Source organism: Bos taurus, chromosome 5, assembly GCF_002263795.3.
Source record: "Bos taurus isolate L1 Dominette 01449 registration number 42190680 breed Hereford chromosome 5, ARS-UCD2.0, whole genome shotgun sequence".
Classification (NCBI taxonomy): Eukaryota; Metazoa; Chordata; class Mammalia; order Artiodactyla; family Bovidae; genus Bos; species Bos taurus.
The window spans coordinates 58601741-58627585 of NC_037332.1; the positions used below are offsets into that span (position 1 = coordinate 58601741).

At 36.7% G+C, this 25845-nt stretch overlaps 1 protein-coding gene across 1 annotated transcript; it reads left to right on the forward strand.

Annotated features, from left to right (window-relative positions):
- Positions 1-16942: 16942 nt before the first annotated feature.
- On the forward strand, positions 16943-17887 carry OR6C7H (olfactory receptor family 6 subfamily C member 7H). Its single transcript, XM_002687469.1, has one exon. It carries the CDS (start codon positions 16943-16945, stop codon positions 17885-17887), a length of 945 nt encoding a protein of 314 aa, XP_002687515.1.
- Positions 17888-25845: the final 7958 nt, after the last annotated feature.

The following is a 25845-nucleotide window of genomic DNA, read 5'->3' on the forward strand; positions in this document are numbered from 1 at the left end:
CTAAAAGATGACACTGTGAAAGTGCTGCACTCAGTATGCCAGCAAATTTGGAAAACTCAGCAGTGGCCACAGGACTGGAAATGGTCAGTTTTCATTAAATCCCAAAGAAAGGCAATGCCAAAGAATGCTCAAACTACCACACAATTGCCCTCATCTCACATGCTAGCAAAGTAACACACAAAATCCTCCAAGTTAGGCTTCAACAGTACATGAACCATGAATTTCCAGATGTTCAAGGTGGATTTAGAGAAGGCAGACGAACCAGAGATCAAATTGCCAACATCCGCTGGATCATTGAAAAAGCAAGAGAGTCCCAGAAAAACATCTACTTCTGCTTTATTGACTATGCCAAAGCTTTTGACTGTGTAGATCACAATAAAGTGTGGAAAATTCTTCAAGAGATGGGAATACCAGACCACCTTACCTGCCCCTTGAGAAATGCATGCAGTTCAAGTAGCAACAGTTAGAACCAGACATGGAACAACAGACTGGTTCCAAACAGGAAAAGGAGTACATCAAGGCTGTACACTATCACTGCTTATTTAATTTATATGCAGATTGCATCATCCAAAATACTGGGCTGGATGAAGCACAAACTGGAATCAGGATTGCCAGGAGAAATATCAATAACCTCAGATATGCAGATGACACCACCCTTATGGCAGAAAACAAAGAAGAACTAACAAGCTTCTTTATGAAAGTGAAAGAGGAGAGTGAAAAAGCTGGCTTAAAACTCAACACTCAAAAGAGCAAAGATCAAGGCATCCAGTCCTATCACTTCATGGCAAATAGATGGGGAAACAATGGAAACAGTGACAGACTTTATTTTGGGGGGCTCAGAAATCACTGCAGATGGTGACTGCCACCATGAAATTAAAAGATGCTTACTCCTTGGAAGAAAAGCTATGACCATCCTAGATGGCATATTAAAAAGCAGAGACATTATTTTCCCAACAATGTCTGTCTAGTCAAAGCTATGGTTTTTCATAGTTATGTACAAATGTGAGAACTGGACTATAAAGAAAGCTGAGCACTGAAGAATCGATGCTTTTGAACCGTGATGTGGGGAAGACTGTTGAGTATCTTGGACTGCAAGGAGATCCAACCAGTCCATCCTAAATGAAATCAGTCCTGAATATTCATTGGAAGGACTGATACTGAAGCTGAAGCTCCAGTACTTTGGCCACCTCATATGAATAACTGACTCATTGGGAAGGATCCTGATGCTTTGAAAGATTGAAGATAGGAAGAGAAGGGGAAAACAGCATGAAATCGTTGGATGACATCACCAACTCAATGGACATTAGGTTGAGCAAGCTCCGTGAGTTGGTGATGGACAGGAAGCGTAGCATGCTGTAGTCCATGGGGTCCCAGAGAATCAGACATGATTGAGCAACTGAACTGATCAGGAGTTAATTTATAATGTGTGAGATTATTGGGGCTTTGCATTCCAAGGAAAATTTGTTAAAAATATAACCCTTCCTGAATTTTTGGTTTGGATTCTGTGCTTACCCCCTTCCCCCACTGTGAAAATTTGGACAATGCTTCATTGAGTTATTGTGAGGGCTTATTTAATTTACAAGTAAAATTAAATTATATACAATTTTAAAGCTTTTACTCACATAAATATTGTTCTCTTCATTATTCCTAAAAATAAAATCAGTTGTCACATTTGAGAAAGATGGTGTCACTATAAAAAAATAGTAACTATTTATGAAGAACCTCATTTAAGGGACAATGCTGCAGTTGATGTACTTACCTCATTTACTTATTATAATAACACTATGTTAAGTTTGGAGAAACTGACACTAAGAGGTTAAATAATATGAACAAAATCATACAGCTAGTTAATGGTCAAATTAGAATTCTAAACTCTTTTTGTCTGAAACAGAAGCTTGTGTTACTTTGCAAACCTTTATTCAGTAAGGAAGACCAAACTCAGAGAATAATTTTCTGAAAACTAATGAAAAAATATATTCCAATGACAATCAGGAAATGTAAACATGTTCATTTTTCATAATCCTTGACATACATCAGAAAGAAATGCAACTCCAATTATTCATCTGAACCTGATAAAAAGCTGAGCTAAAAACTAATAAATCAGTGCTTAGAAAAGATTCATTGCCTTTTACTTCACAATCTTACCTCTCCTTGTCATACAATGCATCACATCAGCCAGTTGAAATTACAAATAATATATTGGAAACTGTTTCAGTTTTCCTTTAAGCAATGCAGCACTTCTAGAGAGTTATTTTTTCTCAATACATTTGAAATTATTTTATTTCTATAGTTACTATAGAAAATATTTGGATGCATTTTCCATTTAACCATGAGAGCAAAAATAGTGAAGGAAAGCATATATGGAGTTAATGTGGTCCTTTATGGACATGATTTCCATGTGGAATTTAACCTGCATGAGACAAGTGTTGCTTTATCCACTACATATGCCCAAGGCTCATTGGAAATACTCCAGTGAATCAAATGTACCAACCAGGGTGAAGAGGAAAATACACTGAGGATTATAAACATGTTATCAACATTTGTACCACTACTGAAACAGAAAACTTGCCAGACAATGTCCATAGGGATAAAAAAACATAAGAAATAGGCCAGAGGCATATGCAATATTTTGCATAGTATCTATGTGAAGATATCTAAATGTGCAAAAGTTATGGAAGTGGTTTCCTGAATTTCCTAAATCAGTATTTCTCTGAAAAGCATTTTTTTGCTAGCTGGCTAAAATACTAAGATGAATGAATCTCATATGTAAACATTACAACTTCCTTTCTTTTTTTTTCAACTTCCTTTCTTATATAATAAAATGTCTCCATAAAGTAGCTCCCAAATCTATTAAGTATAAAATGAATTATTCAAAACATGAAATTGAGAACAATAAAATAAGAATGATCTAGAAGATGGTGCTAAGTGAATTCCCATAAAGTGACATGAAAAACTTTGAAAAAATGTTCATTAAAATTGTCAGTCTTTTCCAAGAATCTTCTTAGATTATTTATTTTATTTTATTGTTTAACTTTACAATGTTGTATTAGTTTTGCCATATATCAACACGAATCCGCCACAGGTATACACGTGTTCTGGGACAGGTTGTTGAGAAAGATCTATTATCCAAGTGTTCCTTTTTATCCAATTGTTAAACTGGGTCCCAGGAATTAAAGAAAGCATAAAATCTAGGAATTTTACAAGATTTTATAATTCAGATTCCTTTTAATCTAATATTAGAAGTGACAAAAATAATCTATTGACTGAATCACTGTTATTCATTCCACAAATATTTTTTGCAGACCTGCTATCTTTAGATACTGTACAAAAACAGGGACACAATGGAATCAAAGTAGAAATGTTTCCCACCTTCACTCAGTTTACCAAGGAATCTCCAAACACAAATCTGAGGAGACACATCCTTAGAAAAGATCTGAGAGGCTCCCAGAAACTCTAGATGGACCGAATGATTACGGTTTCCCCTAAACAAATCCATCCTCAGGGAGAGGTGACTGTTTTGCCAAATGTGTAGATAACAACCAATTTACAAGGGACATGAAGAAAGAGAAAATAACCCAATCAAATAAAATTAATTTAGAAAAGTAGACCCTAAAAATTGGAGGTTTGTGAACACTTCACCAGGAATGAAAAATAATTGTCATAAATATGATCACTAAGTTCAGGAAAGTGGTAGTGATTTAGTTTTATTGCATTTACTCTGAATTATTTGAATATAAACATTTTTCAAAAGTGATAGAGAATATATGAATTCTATGACTAGCACATAATATGGTAAACATTTACCTTGAAAATAGCTACTGAACTTTACAAAATAAAAAGCTCTACATTTAAAGTACATTTTATCTCTTTGGACTTTTATCTCTTTAGTGCCTTATCATTGTTAATATATAAATTCTTAAACCATAGGAAATTGTCAATGTTCAGCCTGAAAATACACTGGAAATTACACACTCATTTTGAAACTCTACATTTGAAGTACGATGCAGCATTATAGGATCCTTTCAGGAACTGATTAACAGAATTAAAACTAGTCACATCGTGCTATGTCTTAAAGAAATAAGTTTCATTTCCAGAAAATTCTGCATAAGAAATAACATTTTCTATAATTTTAAATGCCAATAACAATGCACTGGAGAAACTTGGGCATTGAAGTGAAAGAAACCTTGGGAAATTATTATATTAACTATTATGTGGCCTGTTAAGAGACTATAAACAGCAAGCATAGCTATACAGATATTTAGGAATTTCAGGACTTAATCTAATTTCTATTTAAAGTGGCCTTCATTTTTTACCAAAATCTCACTTATTGGCAGGAAACATTGCTTTATAGACCATGTCTTTGAAGGCTTGTTTCACTTGCTGGTTTCTCAGGGTGTAGATGAAGGGGTTCAGCATGGGGGCCACAGAGGTATTGAGAATAGCTACTCCTTTTGTCAATGATGCCTTTTATTTGGCTGAGGGATTAGCATACATGAATATACAGCTTCCATAGGAGATGGAAATGACAATCACATGAAAGGAACAAGTAGAGAAGGCCTTTTTTCTCTGACTAGCAGATGAAATTCTCTAAAGTCCTAATAATGTGGTAGCATTTATACTTCTACAAGTATCAGAGCTTCAACTTGCACACAGACTTCAGGAGGATATCTTGTGTCTTTATAGACCTGGCGCCTCTTTTTAAAATAGTCCTTTGCCTGGGTGGGCTGTTTATCTGCTTGAGCACCGAAGTTTCTTTTTTCTAGATTTGGTAAAGGAATTATGAACAACAGCATTAATTCTCCTGTAATAAATTGAAAGGAATTGGACCCTAATAGTACTCTTGCCTGGAAAATCCCATGGACGGAGGAGCCTCAGAGGCTGCAGTCCATGGGGTCGCTACGAGTTGGACACAACTGAACAACTTCACTTTTACTTTTCACTTTCATGCATTGGAGAAGGAAATGGCAACCCACTCCAGTGTTCTTGTCTGGAGAATCCCAGGGACGGGGGAGACTGGTGGGCTGCTGTCTCTGGGGTCACACAGAGTTGGACACGACTGAAGTGATGCAGCAGCAGCAGCAGCAGCAGGACAAAATCACTAATGCCAAGGTGAATAGCAAACTAACAAAAACAAAGTAAAAATCCCATTACCTCTAGAAGTCATGTATCTGAACAAGACAATTGCAGAAGGGGGAAACAGTCACACACAAAATGATCAATGTGAACAAGACAATTGTAAAAGGGGAAAACAGTCACACAAAAAGTGATCAAAAAGTTATTACTATGCTTCTATTGGAAGCACAGTAATCCAGATGGAGGAAAAGCATAAGGCATTGGAAGATGGTCAGAAACCTGCCCAGCCAAGCACAGAGCACAAGCCCGCTGCAGAATTTCCTGCTCACAGTGGTTGTGTAATGCATGGACTTGCAGATGGCAACGTAGTGGTCATAGGCATGGAGGTTAGAATGTGAAATTCAGTCACCCCCATGAAAATAGAGAAAAATAGTTAGGCTGCACAATTGTAAGAAATAGTCTTGTCCCTAGTAATGATTGCCCCCATAAATCTGGGGATACACACAGTAGTAAAGGAGATTTCTAAGAAAGAGAAGTTTAGGAGGAAGAAATACACTGGTCTCTGGAGATGGGAGTCCACTCAGGTTAGGGTGATAATAGGTTTCCAGTAACAATACATATGTGATAAATAAAAAAAGGAAAATCACAATCTGAAGGTCAGGATCATCAGAAAGGCATAGGAGGACAAACTCTGTTATCACTGTGTGGTTCATTTATCTGTCTCTTTTTCTCCTTTTTCCTTCTTATAAATATATTTAGGTGCAAAGTGTATTAAAGGGAAAAGATGAAAAATTTAATTCATTGCAATCAATATCATTAACATGAATACAATTCTAAAACATTCTCTATATTCATGCCAATGTTATTTTCTTTTGATTATTTTCTTTGCATTGTACCTTAAAACATTTGAGTCCTGCTTTATTTTCTAGCACTCATTCTAAATCGAGCAGGAGATGTTAGGAAATTTTCACACAATAAGTGGTATTATTCAGTGACTATACATTAAACCAATTCTTGGCTTTGTCCAGTTTATTCAAATAATTGCATTTTTTAAGAAATAATCGTATAAATACATTTTTCTGTGATGTATTTGTTAGAGGATATCATAACTTGAAAGTGTTTCCTAGATGGCTCAGTGGTAAAGAATCCATCTGCCAAGCAGGACACATGGGTTCAATTTCTAGGTTGAGAAGATCCTCTGGAAAAAGAAATGGAAAACCACTCCAGTATTTTTGCCTGGAAAATCATGGACAGAGGAACCTGGCGGGCAACAGTCCATGGTTGCAAAGAGTGGACATAACTGAAGTGACTTAGAACACATAGTGCTTTGTCTCATTTTAATTTGCATTTCACTGATGACTTTATGGGGACTGGAATGCAAAAGTAGGAAGTCAAGAAACACCTGGAGTAACAGGCAAATTTGGCCTTGGAATATGGAATAGGCAGGGCAAAGACTAATAGAGTTTTGCCAAGAAAATTCACTGGTCATAACAAACACCCTCTTCCAACAGCACAAGAGAAGATGCTATACATGGACATCACCAGATGGTCAACACCGAAATCAGATTGATTATATTCTTTGCAGCCAAAGATGGAGAAGCTCTATACAGTCAGCAAAAACAAGACCAGAAGCTGACTGTGGCTCAGGCCATGAACTCCTTATTGCCAAATTCAGACTGAAACTGAAGAAAGTAGGGAAAACCACTAGACCATTCAGGTATGACCTAAACCAAATCCCTTATGATTATACAGTGGAAGTGAGAAATAGATTTAAGGGCCTAGATCTGATAGATAGAGTGCCTGATGAACTATGGAATGAGGTTCGTGACACTGTACAGGAGACAGGGATCAAGACCATCCCCATGGAAAATAAATGCAAAAAAGCAAAATGGCTGTCTGGAGAGGCCTTACAAATAGCTGTGAAAAGAAGAGAAGCGAAAAGCAAAGGAGAAAAGGAAAAATATAAACATCTGAATGCAGAGTTCCAAAGAAAAGCAAGAAGAGATAAGAAAGCCTTCTTCAGCGATCAGTGCAATAAATAAAGGAAAACAACAGAATGGGAAAGACTAGGGATCTCTTCAGGAAAATCAGAGATACCAAAGGAACATTTCATGCAAAGATGGGCTCGATAAAGGATAGAAATGGTATGGATGTAACAGAAACAGAAGATATTAAGAAGAGATGGCAAGAATACACAGAAGAACTGTACAAAAAAGATCTTCACGACCCAGATAATCACGATGGTGTGATCACTGACCTAGAGCCAGACATCCTGGAATGTGAAGTCAAGTGGGCCTTAGAAAGCATCACTACGAATAAAGCTAGTGGAGGTGATGGAATTCCAGTTGAGCTATTCCAAATCCTGAAAGATGATGCTGTGAAAGTGCTACACTCAGTATGCCAGCAAATTTGGAAAACTCAGCAGTGGCCACAGGACTGGAAAAGGTCAGTTTTCATTCCAATCCCAAAGAAAGGCAATGTCAAAGAATGTTCAAACTACAACACAATTGCACTCATCTCACACGCTAGTAAAGTAATGCTCAAAATTCTCCAAGCCAGGCTTCAGCAATATGTGAACCGTGAACTTCCTGATGTTCAAGCTGGTTTTGAAAAGGCAGAGGAACCAGAGATCAAATTGCCAACATCTGCTGGATCATCAAAAAAGCAAGACAGTTCCAGAAAAACATCTATTTCTGCTTGATTGACTATGCCAAAGCCTTTGACTGTGTGGATCACAATAAACTGTGGAAAATTCTGAAAGAGATGGGAATACTGGACCACCTGATCTGCCTCTTGAGAAATTTGTATACAGGTCAGGAAGCAACAGTTAGAACTGGACATGGAACAACAGACTGCTTCCAAATAGGAAAAGGAGTTCGTCAAGGCTGTATATTGTCACCCTGTTTATTTAACTTATATGCAGAGTACATCATGAGAAACGCTGGACTGGAAGAAACACAAGCTGGAATCAAGATTGCCGGTAGAAATATCAATATCCTCAGATATGCAGAGGACATCACCCTTATAGCAGAAAGTGAAGGAGAGTTAATGATCCTCTTGATGAAAGTGAAAGAGGAGAGTGAAAAAGTTGGATTACAGCTCAACACTCAGAAAAGTAACATCATGACATCTGGTCCCATCAGTTCATGGCAAATAGATGGGGAAACAGTGGAAACACTGGCTGACTTTATTTTTCTTGATTCCACTGCAGATGGTGCAGAAAATCACTGCAGATGGTGACTGCAGCCATGACTCCAAAATCACTGCAGTTGGTGATTGCAGCCATGATTCCAAAATCACTGCAAATGGTGAGTGCAGCCATGAAATTAAAATCCATCAGTAAGTTTCCTTCCAGAAAATTACTCCTTGGAAGGAAAGTTATGACCAATCTAGAAAGCATATTATAAAGCAGAGACATTACTTTGCCAACAAAGGACTGTCTAGTCAAGGCTATGATTTTTCCAGTGGTCATGTATGGATGTGAGAGTTGGACTATAAAGAAAGCTGAGCACAGAAGAATTGATGCTTTTCAACTGGTGTTGCAAAAGACTCTTGAGAGTCCCTTGGACTGCAAGGAGATTCAACCAGTCCATCCTAAAGGAGATCAGTCCTAGGTATTCATTGAAAGGACTGATGCTGAGGCTGAAACTCCAATACTTTGGTGACCTGATATGAAGAGCTCACTCATTTGAACAGACCCTGATGCTGGGAAAGATTGAGGGCAGGAGGAAAAGGGGACAACAGAGGATGAGATGGTTGGATGGCATCACCGACTTGATGGACATGGGTTTGGGTGAACTCCGGGAGTTGGTGATGGACAGGGAGGCCTGGAGCGGTTCATGAGGTCGCAAAGAGCCAGACACGACTGAGCAACTGAACTGAACTGAACTGATACATATGTCATTAGAACAATTTTCACGATCCCTTCTACCACTGATAGGTCAAAGGCCTCTCCACATGTTCTTCCCACATGATTGTCATCTCTATCTCTTATGCCAGCTGCATTTTCATGTACATGAATCCATCAGCGAAGGACAGTGGTCTTTGAGCATGGGAGTAGCTACGCAAAATATCTCAATTGCCCCCATGCTAAACCCATTCATCTATATCCTAGGAATCAGCCAGTCAAGAGAGCCTTCATGGACATGGCAAGGAAGAATGTACTTTTCTCAAAGAAATGAAAAAATAAAAGTTATATTTCATAAATTAGAGGCATAATGAAATGCAATTAAATAAAACTCAGAACTTTTCAAAATCTATAATTTTCATATTGTCTCCAGAGTTATTTTTCATTACTCATAATTTCATTGACAGCAGCTTTGCAAGCATATTGTATACATTTTTTTTTCTATTCGAATTCCCATCCTTCTCTCATTCACTTACCTTCCTTTGGACTCAGCTTTTCATTCTGTGCTTCCTGGTTGGTGCCAGGGGTAAAGAGTCCACCTGCCAATGCAGGAGACTCAAGAGAAACAGGTTTGATCCCTGGGTGGGGAAGACACTTTGGAGTAGGAGATGGAAGCACACTCCAGTATTCTTGCCTGGAACATTCTATGAACAGAGGATCCTGATGGGTGACAGCCAATGTTGTCACAAAGACCTGGCATGACTGTGCAGCTGCACACATGTGTTCCACTCTGTAACTATGAAACTGCCATTTCCTTCTTTGAAACTTTTAAAATTCCATTTCTTCCACAATATTTTTTTGGGAAATTGAATTCAGACATAAAGAGGCAGAGCAAGAATGCACAAGAGAGATTTCTTTCTAGAAATTCAGGAAACAGTAAATCATGCTAAACACTATTTTTAATTTACTATACAAGACCATGAACATAATCTGACCATCTTATTAGAGTATTACATATATTATTCTCTCCCTACAATGGCCTACTTTGGAATTACGTGAAAAACAGCAAAATTAATGGAATTATAGTTTCTCGAGAAATCAAAAATCTTTTATTACCCAACTTAAAATCTTCTCTGCCATGTAATTTACCAATTTGAGAACAATTATGAATATATACTTTCAAGAAAACTGTGAAATTGTCCCTCTTTTGGGGAACACTTTAAGTAACACATAACAATTTCTAATAAAAACCTGAAGAATTAAATATTATTGGAAACCATATATGACTACATTTGCTATAATCAGTTTTATATTAATTTAATGCTTGAAATTAAGCTGTTTTTTTAATTAATCAATAGTTGACAGTTTTTACAACTTTCTTATATTAGTGGTTCTTTTGAGTTAATATCATACAAATATAAAGCATTCAATTACCTAATTAAATGACAGTCTTAATGAATAGGGATAAAGATGCTGACATTGGCAAAATTTTACTGTATATAAATTTGAAATTTTCTTTTGTTAAAAATTTGTATGTTCACTCTGCTTTAAGCATTGTAAGGATTAGAATTTAGAAGATGATTATCCAAGATCATGCAACTCTGGCACTGTTTTTTTTTTTTTTTTGCTTTTCCATGAAGACAAAATTTTAAATAATACTGAATGTTACCCAAACTCATCTTACATTTTCCAACCTTTTTTCTAGAAAGACTGTAATTGTAATTCATTGAGCCAAATTATTCATGATATCATACACTGTACTCAGTTGAAAGTTTAGATCCATAATTGCTGAAAAACAAAGAAAACAACTTTAAACATTACTAAAGAGTTTTCCAGTTTGGAAAGGGTCATGAAGCTACTATCTCCTACCTTCTTGTTGAATTAATAATTTCTACAGTTAATTGGAAATATTTGAAAATACTGAAGTTTAGAGTTGATTGATGATGTGGGTTCTTGATACCTGAATAAAAATATACCATAAACTGACAAGTTATAGTTCCAGGAATTAAAAGAACTCTAAATTTTATTATAAAAGATATAAAGGAGTTTATGCTGATATCAAATAATGTGGCTCTCTAACTCTACACAAACTCTTTAGTGGTTATTATAAAGTTTTCAATCAGTGAAAACACTTTAATTATCAGTATCAGAAGTCAACACCATTTGTGCCTAAATGGCACTATATTAATAATGTAATATATTATTGTCCCTCTTTTGGGGAACTGATGAAATTACTCAGTTCTCCCCCTCTGTCATACAAATACAGCTATAAACCATATGTGAATGAAAGGGCTCAGGTGTGCCCAATTAAACTTTTAACACAAATAAGTGGTGGGCCAACTGTGACACATGAACAACAGTTTTTCCATAAACATTGGCTAGTATATTATTTCTTATTTAATATAAGTTAATTTGGCTAAAATTTGAAAATTCAATAAAAGATATAAGATTTTCAAATTTAACAGCAAATGTCTTTTATTTATTTATTTATTGTTAAGGTGAATGAGTATATCTTATAAAATATTTATAGAAGAAAAGATGAGACAAACATTTCTAACTCATTTTTGGACATTTATATTGTTTTTGATATAAAAAGATTAAGTGAGAAAGTCACCAGCATTTGACTCATAAATAAGGAGATAATGTACTAAAAGAAATGATCAAAACTAGTATTTCATGTTACATTTGGCCTTATCCCAAAGATAATTATCTTTAGAGAATTTACTTGTGGAATTTGCCTCATCAAAAGAATAAAAATGAAAAACAAAAGTTGAAATTAAAATCATATATGTGATGATAAAATGAAGTGAGCATTCATGATTTTTTAAAGTCTCTTAGTAAAATAGAATAGAACATTATTTCAATAGCATAAGTAACCTGACTAGATCATCACAACTAGATATGCTACATGCTCCTTGTTTGGCTCCAATTTGAACAAGTCAACAAAAAATGATGTTTTGAGACAATTGGGTATCTAGGAGAATGTTCTCAGTGGCTCAGTGGCAAAGAATCCTCCTGCCAATGCAGAAGACTCAGGAGATATGGGTTTAGTCCCTGGGTCAAGAAGATCTCCTAGAGGAGGAAATAGCAACCTCCTCCTGTGTTTTTGCCTGGGACATCCCATAAACAGAGGAGCCTGGTGGGCTAGAGTCCGTGGGGTCACAAAGAATCAGACACAACTGAGCAAGTGAGCATGAACATGTGCAAGTGTGTGCAAGGTGATAAATGATACCAAAGACATTTTGCTAATTTAGCTAGCTTGGAAACTGCATCAGGATTAAGATACACATATTAGGAATTCATACTGAAAATATACAGGTAAGAAAAGTTTGCTATATAAGTTCTAGTTTAAAATACAACAAACTATTTCAAAGCTTTTCAAAAAACAGATAAAGCAATATAAAATAGCCTTCATATTTATTGAATCTGCTTGATCTGTACTTGAAACTATTTCTCCAGTTCTCTATCCTAGTGTATACTTGAAAATATTCATAATTTAAAGTTTATAGCAAATGTCATTTTTAATGTTTTAAATAGTAGCTGTAGTCTTGGTAAACTCGGTTAAAAGATGTGAAGGACCACTGTAACTGATTCATTCAATACTCTGCTGGAGATTCTATCCAGGAAATTAGTTCAACGAAAATTGAAAAATATCAGAAATGAGAAAACAAAATAAACAACCCAAATCATTTTTTGCAATTAACATGATTTTCCTTCTAGGACCTTATAGTATTTACCCTAAATGTTTCTTAAACTGGAAAGTCTCACTCTCTCAGATAATCACATGGTTAGCACCCATCCCTCCTTCAGATCTCTGACCAAATATCACCTCAATAAAATCTACCCCACTGACACTATTTAAATTATACTAGCTCCCCACTTTCAAGGAATTTCAGTTTTCTCTTCCTTTTCAAAACACTTACTATTATTACATTCATGCATATTGTCTCCATTCTCTCCCATCCCTCACCCCCATGAAAGTAGGGATCTTTGTCCACTTTGTAGATGAACTGGTTCACTCCCAGCAGTGGTGTGCTGGAGCCTGTCTGGACCACATCATGGGACCCAATTGTGCACAGGTTCTTGAAATCTGCCCCGGTAAGAGACTTTGCCTTTGTATCTGAAGGGACTGGCAACCCACTCCAGGATTCTTGCCTGGAGAATTCCATGGACAGAGGAGCCTGGTGGGTTAGAGTCCATGGGGTTTCAAAGAGTCAGACACGACTGAGCAACTAACATTTTTTTTATCGAATAGTGATTCTTTTCATATTTTGTTTCTTAAATTCTTTAACAGTTTTTAAGATTTTATTGAGTACTGGAGATTGATTGTACACTAAAATTATTTCAAATATTTATTCACTCATAAATATTTATTGAGTATCCACCACATGACAGACAGATGTTCTGAATCAGAGAATAGTAAATGTTTAACAACTGCCTCTCAGAGGTGAAGTTGAGGGGCTGATTTGTTGAGTTTGTCAGTTTCTAAATCTAAATCAAATTTTTGCACACTCAATATGATATGTTGTTTATGAAGTTACCTCATTTAGCTCAGTCATTTTGGTTTTTGACACTTTCTTTTTTAAAATAATTTTACTTATTTATTTTTGGCTGCACTGGCTTTCTCTAGTTGAGACAGTTGGGGGCTACTCTCTACTTATGGTGTATGAGCTTCTCATTGCGGTGGCTTCTCTTCATGTGGAGCACAGGCTGTAGGTGGTAAGGGCTTCAATAGTTGCAGCATGTTGACTCGGTAATTGTGGTTCCTGAGCTCTAGGGCATAGGCTCAGATTTTGTGGCAAACTGTCTTAGTTGCTCCGTGGCTTGAGGAATCTTCCCACTTCAGGGATCACAGCCGCGTCTCTAGCATTGGCAAGTGGATGCTTTACCACTGAGCTACTAGGAAGCATAAGCACTTTCTTAATAATCCTCATAAAACTGATTCACCTGTGTCTTTTAATAATGCCTCATCAGCCCTCTGTTTACTTAACAAATTACCCTGAGAAAACAGGAAAGACAAGGTAAATCCAATTCCCTGTGTATGACATACATGGAGAAGAAATTTCTAAATCTCTTTTTCTAAAAGCAGCATTTATAGGAAAATATAACAATCTCTGAAGCCTAAGGAAAATATTACTTAAATTGCATGGATAAATAATCAGAGAATTACAAAATAGTCATTTAAAGTCTGTGCATTAATATAAAGAAAATGTTTTAATAAGTAGTGCTTTTATTATGTGAAAAGGTGTAAGAAATATTTAACTAGTCCACCCAAGTGCAACTTAGTTTGTACACAGAGCTTGGATAAGAGACAAGAATCAATTATGAGTCACAGTATAATGAAATGCGCCCCAATTTTGCAATATCAGGAATGAAGGATACTGTGGGTCAAATATTACCAGTAAAACCACTGTGAGAATATAATCCTTGAGAGCAATAACACAGTGAAGTCACCATTTTTGTTTTGAGAGTACAATTGAAACCAAATAAATTGCTAACTCAGCTCACCAACTCTGAAATTATATAATTATTGAAGTGATCAGACCATAAAATTTGAGACTAAATCATCAAGAAAAACCAGGAAGCAAGTACAATTTGTTATTATTCAGGTTAATGCATATTATTACATCTCATTCATGTGTTTTAGAGTAGTATTTGCATATGAGTTTGTGAATTTAGGAAATTTTTTTTTATTGAAGAGTAAATGGTGGTTTACTAACAAGAATGCTATTCATGGAGTCCTAAAGAAGCAGCATAGTGAGTTGTTCATTAATTTATCCTAAGTTAAATAGTTTTCGTTTATAGAAATAAAACTATAAAAATGACATTCCTTATTTAAAGGAATATCTGCTTCCCAGTAAAGGTTTTGTCTATCTACTTATTCATTTGCTAATGCAAACTTGTAAAACAAAAGAAAATAAGTGTGCATTGTATGAACTAAACTGAGTATGAGCAATTATTTAATTTGGTAACAGAAGTTACACTTTCTTGTGCTTTGGATTTTTATCAGAAAAGGAAAAAAATAAGGCATTGCATCAACCAAACCTTTATGAAAGTAAATTAGGAGAGAGTGCCACCAAAATACTCCCATGGGTAAATACCTATATTCTAAAGTGAGATATTACTATGCTGTGTTATTGTTGCTCAGATGGTTAGTTGTGTCTGACTCTTTCCAACCCCATGAACTGCAGCATGCAGTCTTCCCTGTCCCTCACTATTTCCTGGAGTTTGCTCAAACTCACGTCCACTGAATCTATGATGCCGTGAAGGTGTCTCATCTTCTTTTGTCCCCTTCACCTCAGCCCTCAATCTTTCCCAGCATCAGGGTTTTTTTTCCAGTGAGTCAGCTCTTCCAATGAATATTCAGAACTGATTTCATTTAGGATTGACTGGTTTGATCTTCTTGTAGCCCAAGGGGCTCTCAGGAGTATTCTTCAACACCACAGTTCAAAAGCATTAATTTTTCGGCACTCAGCTTTCTTTATAGTCCAACTCTCACATCCACACATGATTACTAGAAAAACCAAAGCTTTGACTAGATGGACTTTTGTTGGCAAAATAATGTCTCTGCTTTTTAAAATGCTCTCGAGATTGGTCATAGCTTTTCTTCCAAGAAGCAAGCGTCTTTTAATTTCATGACTACAGTCACCATCTGCAGTGATTTTAGAGCCCCCCCCCCCCCCAAATACAGTCTGTCACTGTTTCCACTGTTTCCCCATCTATTTGCCATGGAGTGAAGGGACTGGTAGCCATGATCTTAGTTTTCTGAATCGTGTGCTTTCAGCCAACTTTTTCACTCTCCTCCTCTTTCACTTTCGTCAAGAAGCTCTTTAGTTCTTCTTCGCTTTCTGCCATAAGCGTGGTGTCATCTGCATATCTGAGGTTATTGGTATTTCTACCCACAATCTTGATTCCAGCTTTTGCTTCATCCAGCCCAGCATTTTGCATGATGTACTCTGCATATAAGTTAAATAAGCAGGGTGACAATAGGCAGCCTTGTGGTACTCCTTCCCCGATTTAGAACCATTCTTTTGTTCCATGTACAGTTCTAATTGTTGCTTCTTGACCTGCATACAGATTTCTCAGGAAGCAGGTCAGGTGGTCTGGTATTCCCATCTCTTTAAGAATTTTCCATAGTTCGTTGTGATCCAAATGGACTGTGGGTACAGTCCATGGGGTTGTAAAAAGTCAGAAACGACTGAGCAACTAACACACACACGCAAACATGCAAGGTGATAATATACAGCCTTGAAGTACTCCTTTCCGAGTTTTGAAACAGTCCATTGTTCTGTTTGACCAGTCCCAACTGCTGTTTCTTGACCTGCATATAGGTTTCTCAGGAGGCAGGTTAGATTGTCTGGTATTCACATCTCTAATAATAATAATAAAGAAATGATAAATGGTCAAAAAAATAAAATGAATTATAAAAAATAAATAAATGAATAAAAATTAAAAAAAAAAGGAATTTCCTATAGTTTCCTACGTTCACTAGTCATTTAAACTAGTGAAACTCACCTAAACAAAGTGGGCCTCAGTTATACAAAATATAAAATGTGGAAGTAGGCATACATAAAGTCTGTATGCATTCAAACTCTATTTAGCTTATCTGCAAACTATACTGGTTTATATAATAATGAGGAAAGGAGGAGAATCAATTTAAATATTTCTGTTGTTTTTACAAAGGAAGCTAAATATTTTTAAAAATACCTTGAACAAATTAAAAATTATTAGAAAAAATAACCCTATTTGTGTTATCATAAGAATTTTATTTTATCCATAGTATATGATAATGTATTTTTGAAGAAGAAATAATGATTTTGAACTTCAGATAATATTCCTCACTAGAATGAAAAGTTGAATAGAAATTGGAGAGAGTGCTGTAGGTGAATTTTAAATTTCATTCATTATCGTCATGAAGGATACTTTAAAAGCTTTGTATTCTATCCTCAAATGTATTTTGATTTTTTATTTCTTATAGGAAACACATCCATTTTCATTTTGAATGGGAGGAAAGGATCAACAATGAAAAACCACACAAGACCCACAGAATTCATTCTTCTGGGGCTATCAGATGACCCAGAGCTTCAGATTGTGATTTTTCTCTTTTTAATCATCACATATATATTAAGTGTCACTGGGAATTTGACCATCATCATTCTCACCTTGGTGGACTCCCATCTACAGACACCTATGTATTTTTTCCTCAGGAACTTCTCTATATTAGAAATCTCCTTTACAACTGTCTGTATTCCTAGATTTCTGGGCACAATTATCACCAGGAACAAAACGATTTCATACAATGATTGTACAGCTCAGCTGTTTTTCTTCATTTTCTTGGGTATCACTGAATTTTATCTTCTAACTGCCATGTCCTATGATCGCTATGTAGCTATCTGCAAACCCCTGCATTACACAACCATCATGAACAACAGAGTCTGTGTACTGCTTGTCTTTTGTGCTTGGCTGGCAGGATTCTTAAACATCTTCCCACCTGTTATTCTTTTTCTCCAGTTAGATTACTGTAGTTCTAATATCATTGATCACTTTGCTTGTGACTATTTCCCCCTATTGAAACTATCCTGCTCAGACACATGGCTCCTTGAAGTGATTGGTTTTTACTCTGCAATAGAGATTCTGCTTTTTACTTTGGCATTAATAATTCTATCCTACATGTTCATCATCAAGACAATTCTGAGACTGCCTTCTGCCAGTCAGAGAAAAAAGGCATTTTCTACATGCTCCTCTCACATCATTGTCATTTCCATCTCTTATGGAAGCTGTATATTCATGTATACCAACCCATCAGCAAAGGAAAAGGCATCCTTGAACAAAGGAGCATCTATTCTGAATGCTTCTGTTCCTCCTATGATGAATCCATTTATATATTCACTGAGGAATCAGCAAGTGAAACAAGCCTTCAAGGAGACCATCCAAAAGGTTATCTTTTTCTCCAGTAAATGCAAGTGATTACATCATTAAAAGAGTAAAGTTCTTGTCAATGTTTTCTATTATTCATAATCTGCCCAAACTCTTTCAGTACAGTTGTATGAGTCCTTTTCATCTGTTCCAATGTTAAAAAATTCCCCACACTGAACCTAATTAACTGATAAAGTTGAATATTGCTTCAGAATTTTCTATAAATTTTCTATTCAAATATATTTGGATGAAGTAAAGAACACAGGTTGTTGTTACAATTTTATAGGCCATTTAATTTGATGAAAAGAATGTCAGAATTGATGTGGATTTCTGAAATTTTCATTTTACCATGTAATAGAAATGATATCATTCAGTTCAGTTCAGTTGAGTCGCTTAGTTGTGACCAACTCTTTGCGACCCCATGAATCGCAGCACGCCAGGCCTCCCTGTCTATCACCAACTCCTGGAGTTCACTCAGACTCACATCCATCGAGTCAGTGAAGCCATCCAGCCATCTCATCCTGTGTGGTTCCCTTCTCCTCTTGCCCCCAATCCCTCACCGCATCAGAGTCTTTTCCAATGAGTCAACTCTTCGCATGAGGTGGCCAAAGCACTGGAGTTTCAGTTTAACATCATTCCTTTCAAAGAAATCCCAGGGCTGATCTCCTTCAGAATGGACTGGTTGGATCTCCTTGCAGTCCAAGGGACTCTCAAGAGTCTTCTCCAACACCACAGTTCAAAAGCATCAATTCTTTGGTGCTCAGCCTTCTTCACAGTCCAACTCTCACATCCATACATGACCAGAGGAAAAACCATAGCCTTGACTAGATGGACCTTTTTTTGGCAAAGTAATGTCTCTGCTTTTGAATATGCTATCTAGGTTGGTCATAACTTTCCTTCCAAGGAGTGTCACCATCTGCAGTGATTTTGGAGCCCCCCAAAAAAGAGTCTGACAGTGTTTCCACTGTTTCCCCATCTATTTCCCATGAAGTGATGGGACCAGATGCCATGATCTTCGTTTTCTGAATGTTGAGCTTTAAGCCAACTTTTTCATTCTCCACTTTCACTTTTATCAAGAGGCTTTTTAGCTCCTCTTTACTTTCTGCCATAAGGGTGGTGTCATCTGCATATCTGAGGTTTTTTATATTTCTCCCGGCAATCTTGATTCCAGCTTGTGTTTCCTCCAGTCCAACGTTTCTCATGATGTACTCTGCATATAAGTTAAATAAGCAGGGTGGCAATATACAACCTTGACATACTCCTTTAATGATATCATTAGGAATTTTTTATTCTATTTGAAATTTTCATGAAATCAAAATGACACTCACTAGAGGGTTGGAATAAAGTAAAACTATCTACTTAAATATTTTTTAAAGTTTAGAAACTGAAGTATATTTGAACTCTTTATACTATTATAATACTTTTATAATAATGAGGAGAAAGAAGGAAGAGAAGGGTAGAGTTAATATTTTTTCAGCAATTACTATATTCCAGGCCTATTCTAATTATTTTCTTCATATTGGCTCATTGAATCTTGTGAACAACTTTATTTCATTTTCAGCCACTCATTCATATCCAACTCTTTGTTCTCTCATGGACTGCAGTACATGAGGCTCCCCTATCCTTCACTAGCTCCCTGAGTTTGCTCAAACTCATGTTCATGATCTAGTAATGCCATCCAACCATCTCATCCTCTGTTGTGCCCTTCCCATCCTGGCCTCAATTTTTCCCAGCATCAGGGTCTTTTCCAGTGAATGTGCTCTTCACATAAGCTGGCCAAAATATTGGCTCTTCAGCTTCAGCATCAGTCTTTCCAATGAATATTCAGAGTTGATTTCCTGTAGGACTGACTTGTTTGATCTCGCAGTCCAAAGGACTCTCCAGAATATTCTCTAGCAGCATAGTCTAAAAGCATCAATTCTTGTGTGCTCAGCCTTCTTTATTGTCCAACTCTCACATCCCTACATGATTACTGAAAACCCATAGCTTTGATTATATGGATCATTGTTGGCAAAGTGATGTTTCTGCTTTTTAATACACTGTCTAGGTTCATCAAAGTTTTTCTTAAACAACTTTCTGAGGTAACTGTTATTGATTTTCTCTTGAAGACATTTTTACATTATCTTTTCTTCTGGAAATGTTTCATGTGACTGTTCTTATTTCACAGACGTGATGAAAAGGTAAAATTGGAGTTAATTTTAATTGGCAATAGAGAAGAACAAGAAAGAAAAGAGATACAGATTGGAAAAGAAGAAGTAAAAGTTTCATTGGAGACAGCATGATACTCTACAAAGAAAACCCTAAAAATACTACTAGAAAATGACTAGATTAATCAGTTAATTTAGTAAGGTTCCAGGATACAAAACCAATACACAGAAATCCATTGAATTCCAATACACTAGCCGCAAAAATCTGAAAGAGAAAATAAAGAATCAACTCCATTCACCAAGGCAACATTAACAATAAAATATCTAGGAATAAATGCACAAAAAGCTGCATAAAGAAAACTATAAGACATTGATGAAAGAAGTCAAAGATGACATAAACAGATGGAGAGACATACCAATTCTTGAATTGCAGGAATCTGTGGCGGATTCATGTTGATGTATGGCAAAACCAATACAATATTGTAAAGTTAAAAAAATATATTTTTTAATTTAATTTTATTTTTTTACTTTACAATATTGTATTGGTTTTGCCATATATCAACATGAATCTGCCACAGGCATACATGTGTTCCCCATCCTGAACCCTCCTCCCTCCTCCCTCCCCATATAAATATTTTGCTTGAAAAAAAAATTCAAAAAAAATTAAATAAATAAAATTAAAAAAATAATCAGTGTAAAAAAAATATAAAGCCCAGAGATAAACCCAAGCACTTTTGAGCACCTTATCTTCAAAAAAGGAGGCAAGAATATGCAACAGAGGAAAGACAGCCTCTTCAATAAGTGGTGCAGGGAAAACTGGACAGCTATGTGTAAAAGAATAAAATTAGAACACTTCCTAACACCATTCACAAAGATAAACTCAAAACTGATTAAAGACCTCCACCTCCTTATGTTGGAAATAAAAACAGGTAGGACCTAATTAAACTTAAAAGCCTTTGTGCAGCAAGGAAATCATAAACAAGATGACAAGACAACCTTCAGAATGGGAGAAAATATTTGCAAATGAAGCAACTGACAAAGGATTAATCTCTAAAATATACAAGCAACTCAAGTTGTTCAATAACAAAAGAACAAGTCATTAATACAATAGGCAGAAGACCTAAATAGATGGCTATTTTTCCAAAGAGATAAAGATGGCTAATAAACACGTGAAAAAATACTCAACTTCACTTGTCAAAATTACAATGAGGTAAAACCTCACATCGGTCAAGATGACCATCATCAAAGAAATGCTGGAGAAGATGTGAAGAAATGGGAATCCTCTTGCACAGTTGGTGGGAATGTGAATTTATAGAGCCACTATGAAGAATAATATGGTGATTTCTTTAAAAAATAGGAATAAAACTTCCATATGACCCAGCAATCTCACTACCAGGCATATATTCAGAAAATCACAATTCTAAGACACAGGTACCCCAGTGTTCACTGCAGCACTATTCACAATAGCCAGGACATGGGAACAACCTTGATGTCCATTGACAGGTAAATGGATAAAGAAGTTATGGTAAGCACATGGACAGAGGAGGCTGTCAGGCTATAGTCCATAGTGTCACAAAGATTTGGCTGTGACTGAGCACACATGTACAACCATAAGCAGGGTTATAAACTGGTTCATAACAAGCCAAGCATCCACATAAAGGAACAAACTGGAATCAAATATAGTGAGGTAGATAAACCTAGAGCCTGTTATAGAGTGAAGTAAATAAGAAAGAGAAAAACAAATATTGTATATTAACACATATATATGGAATCTAGAAAAATGGTACCGATGAACCTACTTTCAGGGCAACAGTTAGAGACACAGATGTAGAGAACAGACCTGTGTACATAGCGGGGTGGGGTTTGGGAGAGGGTGGGGCAACTGAGAGACTAGCATTGAAACTCCTTAAAATATGTAAAACAGATAGCCAATGAGAAGTTGCGGTACAGCACAGTGAGCTTAACTGCAGCCTCTATGACAACCTAGAGATGTGGGCTGGGATAGGAGGTGGGAGTGAAGCCAAAAAGGAGGGGACATATGTATACTTATAACAGACTCATGTTAACGTATGGCAGAAACCAACACAACATTGCAAAGCAATTATCCAACAATTAAAAAAATTCAAAAATATTATTCAGCATGATTTAATATTTCCTGAATTTCTAGAAAGAGTGTTTCCTCTTTAAATCAAAACACAGGTCTCTCTCAGGTGCTGCTGCTCTGCCTTTTACTGTCTGTCCTTAATTTTCTAAGAAATATCATGAAAACATGGAATTAAAAAACATTTCAAAGAGGGAAATGAGGTTAGTTCCAAGGTTGAGTGGAATGATGAGCCTGAAGGAAAGGCAGTGCATGAGAGAATGATGGGAATTTTAATGGCAAAAAATGTATATACTGTTTGGTGGTTCAGTTCAGTCATTCACTCATGTTCAACTCTGCGACCCCATGGACTGCAACATGCCAGGCTTCCCGATCTATCAGCAACCCCTGGAGCTTGCTAAAACTCATGTGCATTGAGTCAGTGATGCCATCCAACCATCTCATCCTCTGTCGTTCCCTTCTCCTCCTGCCTTCACTCTTTTCCAGCATCAGGGTCTTTTCCAGTTAGTCAGTTCTTTGCATCAGGTGGCCAAAATATTGGAGCTTCGGCGTCAGAATTAGCCCTTCCAATGAATATTCAGGATTGATTTTCTTTGGGATTGACTGGTTTGATCTCATTGCAGCCCAGGAGACTCTCAAGAGTCTTCTCCAACACCACAGTTCAAGAGTATCAATTCTTTGGTGCTCAGTATTCTTTATGGACCAACTCTCACATCCATACATGACTACTGAACAAAACTGTAGCTTTAATTAGATGCATCTGTGTTGACAAAGTAATGTCTGCTTTTTAATATACTGTCTAGTTTGGTCTTTTCTTCCACATTGCAAGTGTCTTTTAGTTTCATGCCTGCAGTCACCATCTGCAATGATTTTGGAGCCCAAGAAATTAGTTTGTCACTGTTTCCACTGTTTCCCCATCTATTTGCCATGAAGTGGTGGAACCAGATGCCATGATCTTTGTTTTTTAAATGCTGAGTTTCAAGCCAGCTTTTTCACTCTCTTCTTTCACTTTCATCAGGAAGCTCTTTAGTTCCTCTTCACTTTCTGCCCAAAGGATTGTGTCATCTGCTTATCTAAGTTATTGATATTTCTCTCAGCAATCTTAATTCCAGCTTGTCCTTCATCTAGCCTGGAATTTCGAATGATATATGCTACATAGAAGTTAAATGAGCAGGGTGACAATATACAGGCTTAGTGTACTCCTTTCCCAATTTGGTACCAGTCCATTGTTCCATGTCCGGTTCTAACTGCTGCTTCTGGAACGGTATACAGATTTCTCAGGATGTAGGTAAGGTGATCTGGTATTTACTTCTCTTTAAGAATTTTCAACAGTCTGTTGTGATCTACACAGTCAAAGGCTTTGACATAGTCAATAAAGCAGAAGTAGATGTTTTTTCTGGAACTTTCTTAAATTTTCCATGGTCCAACAGATGTTGGCAATTTGATCTCTTGTTCCTCAACTTTTTCTAAATCCAGTTCTAACATCTGGAAGTTCTCGGTTAACGTACTGTTGAAGCCTCGGAGAATTTTTTTTTTAATTTTATTATTATTATCATTATTATTATTTTTACTTTACAATATTGTATTGGTTTTGCCATACATCAACATGCATCCACCAAGGATGTACACGTGTTCCCCATCCTGAACTCCCCTCCCACCTCCCTCCCCATACCATCCCTCTGGGTCATCCCTGTGCACCAGCCCCAAGCTTCCTGTATCCTGCATCAAACCTGAACTGGTGATTCATTTCTTATATGATATTATACATGTTTTAATGCCATTCTCCCAAATCATCCCCCCCAACTCCCACAGAGCCCAAAGGACTGTTCTATACACCTGTGTCTCTTTTGCTGTCTCGCATACAGTGTTGTCATTAATTTGACCATTACTTTGCTAGAGTGTGAGATAAGTGCAATTGTGCGGTAGTTTGAACATTCTTCATGGTGGAGGGTTCTGACAAAGCATGGTTCACTGGAGAAGGGAATGGAAACCACCTCAGTACTCTTGTCTTGAGAATCGCAGGAACACTATGAAAATGCAAAAAGATATGACACTGAAAGATGAACTGCCCTGGTCGGTAGGTGCCCAGTATGCTACTGGACAAGAGTGGAGAAATAACTACAGAAAGAATGAAGAAATGGAGCCAAAGTGAAAACAATGCCCAGTTTGGATGTGACTGGTAATGTAACTAAAGTCTGATGCTGTAAAGAACAATATTGCATAGGAACCTGGAATGTTAGGTCCATGAATTAAGGTAAATCAGTTCAGTTCAGTTCAGTTCAGTCGCTCAGTCATGTCCGACTCTTTGCGACCCTATGAAAAGGTAAATCAAAAGTGGTCAAATAGGAGATGGCAAGAGTGAACATCAACATTTTAGAATCAGGGGACTAAAATGGACTGGAATGGGTAAATTTAACTCAGAGGACTTTTATATCTACTACTGTGGGTAAGAAGTAGAAGAAATGGAGTAGCCCTCATAGTCAACAAAAGAGTCTGAAATGCAGTATTTGGGTGCAATCTCAAAAGCGACAGAATGAACTCTGTTTGTTTCCAAGGCAAACCATTCAATATCACAGTAATCCAAGTCTATGCCCCGACCAGTAATGCTGAAGAAGCTGGAGTTGAACGGCTCTATAAAGCCTACAAGACCTAGAACTAACACCCAAAAAAGATGCCATTTTCATCATTGGGGACTGGAACACAAAAGTAGGAAGTCAAGAAATACCTGGAATAATAGGCAAATTTGGAATACAGAATGACGTAGGGTAAAGACTACTATAGTTTTGCCAAGAGAACACACTGGTCATAGCAAACAGCCTCTTCCAACAACACAAGAGAAGACTCTACACATGGACATCTCCAGATGGTCAATACTGAAATCAGGTTGATTATATTCTTTGCAGCTGAAGATGGGGAAGCTCTATGGAGTCAGCAAAAACAAGACTGGGAGCTGACTATGGCTCAAATCATGAGCTCCTTACTGCCAAATTCAGATTTAAATGAAGAAAGTAAGGGAAATCACTAGACCATTCAGGTATGACCTAAATCAAATCCTTTATGATTAGGCAGTGGGAGTGACAAATAGATTTAAGGGAATAGATCTGATAGAGTGCCTGAAGAACTATGGATGGAGGTTTGTGACATTCTGCAGGAGGCAGTGACCAAGATCATCCTCAAGCAAAAGAAACGCAAAAAGGCAAAAATGGCTGTCTGAGGAGGTCTTAAAAATAGCTGAGAAAAGTAGAGAAGTGAAAGGCAAAGGAGAAAAGGAAAGATATATCCATTTGAATGTAGAGTTCCCAAGAATAGCAAGCAGAGGTAAGAAAGCCTTCCTCAGTGAACAATGCTAGGAAATTGAGCAAAACAATAGAATGGGAAAGACTAGATATCTCTTCAAGAAAGTTAGAGACGCCAAGGGAACATTTCATGCAAAGATGGGAACAATAAAGTACAGAAATGGTATGGACCTAATAGAAGCAGAAGATATTAAGAAGAGCTGTCAAGAATACACAAAAGAACTATATTAAAAAGATCTTAATGACTTAGATAACCCTGACGGTGTGATCATTCACCTAGAGCCAGACATCTTGGAGTCTGGAGTCAGGTTAGCCTTAGGAAGCATCACTATGAACAAAACTAGTGGAGGTGATGGAAATCCAGTTGAATTCTTTCAATTCCAAAAAGATGATGCTGTTAAAATGCTGAACTCAATATGTCAGTTTTCATTCCAATCCCAAAGAAAGGCAATGCCAAAGAATGTT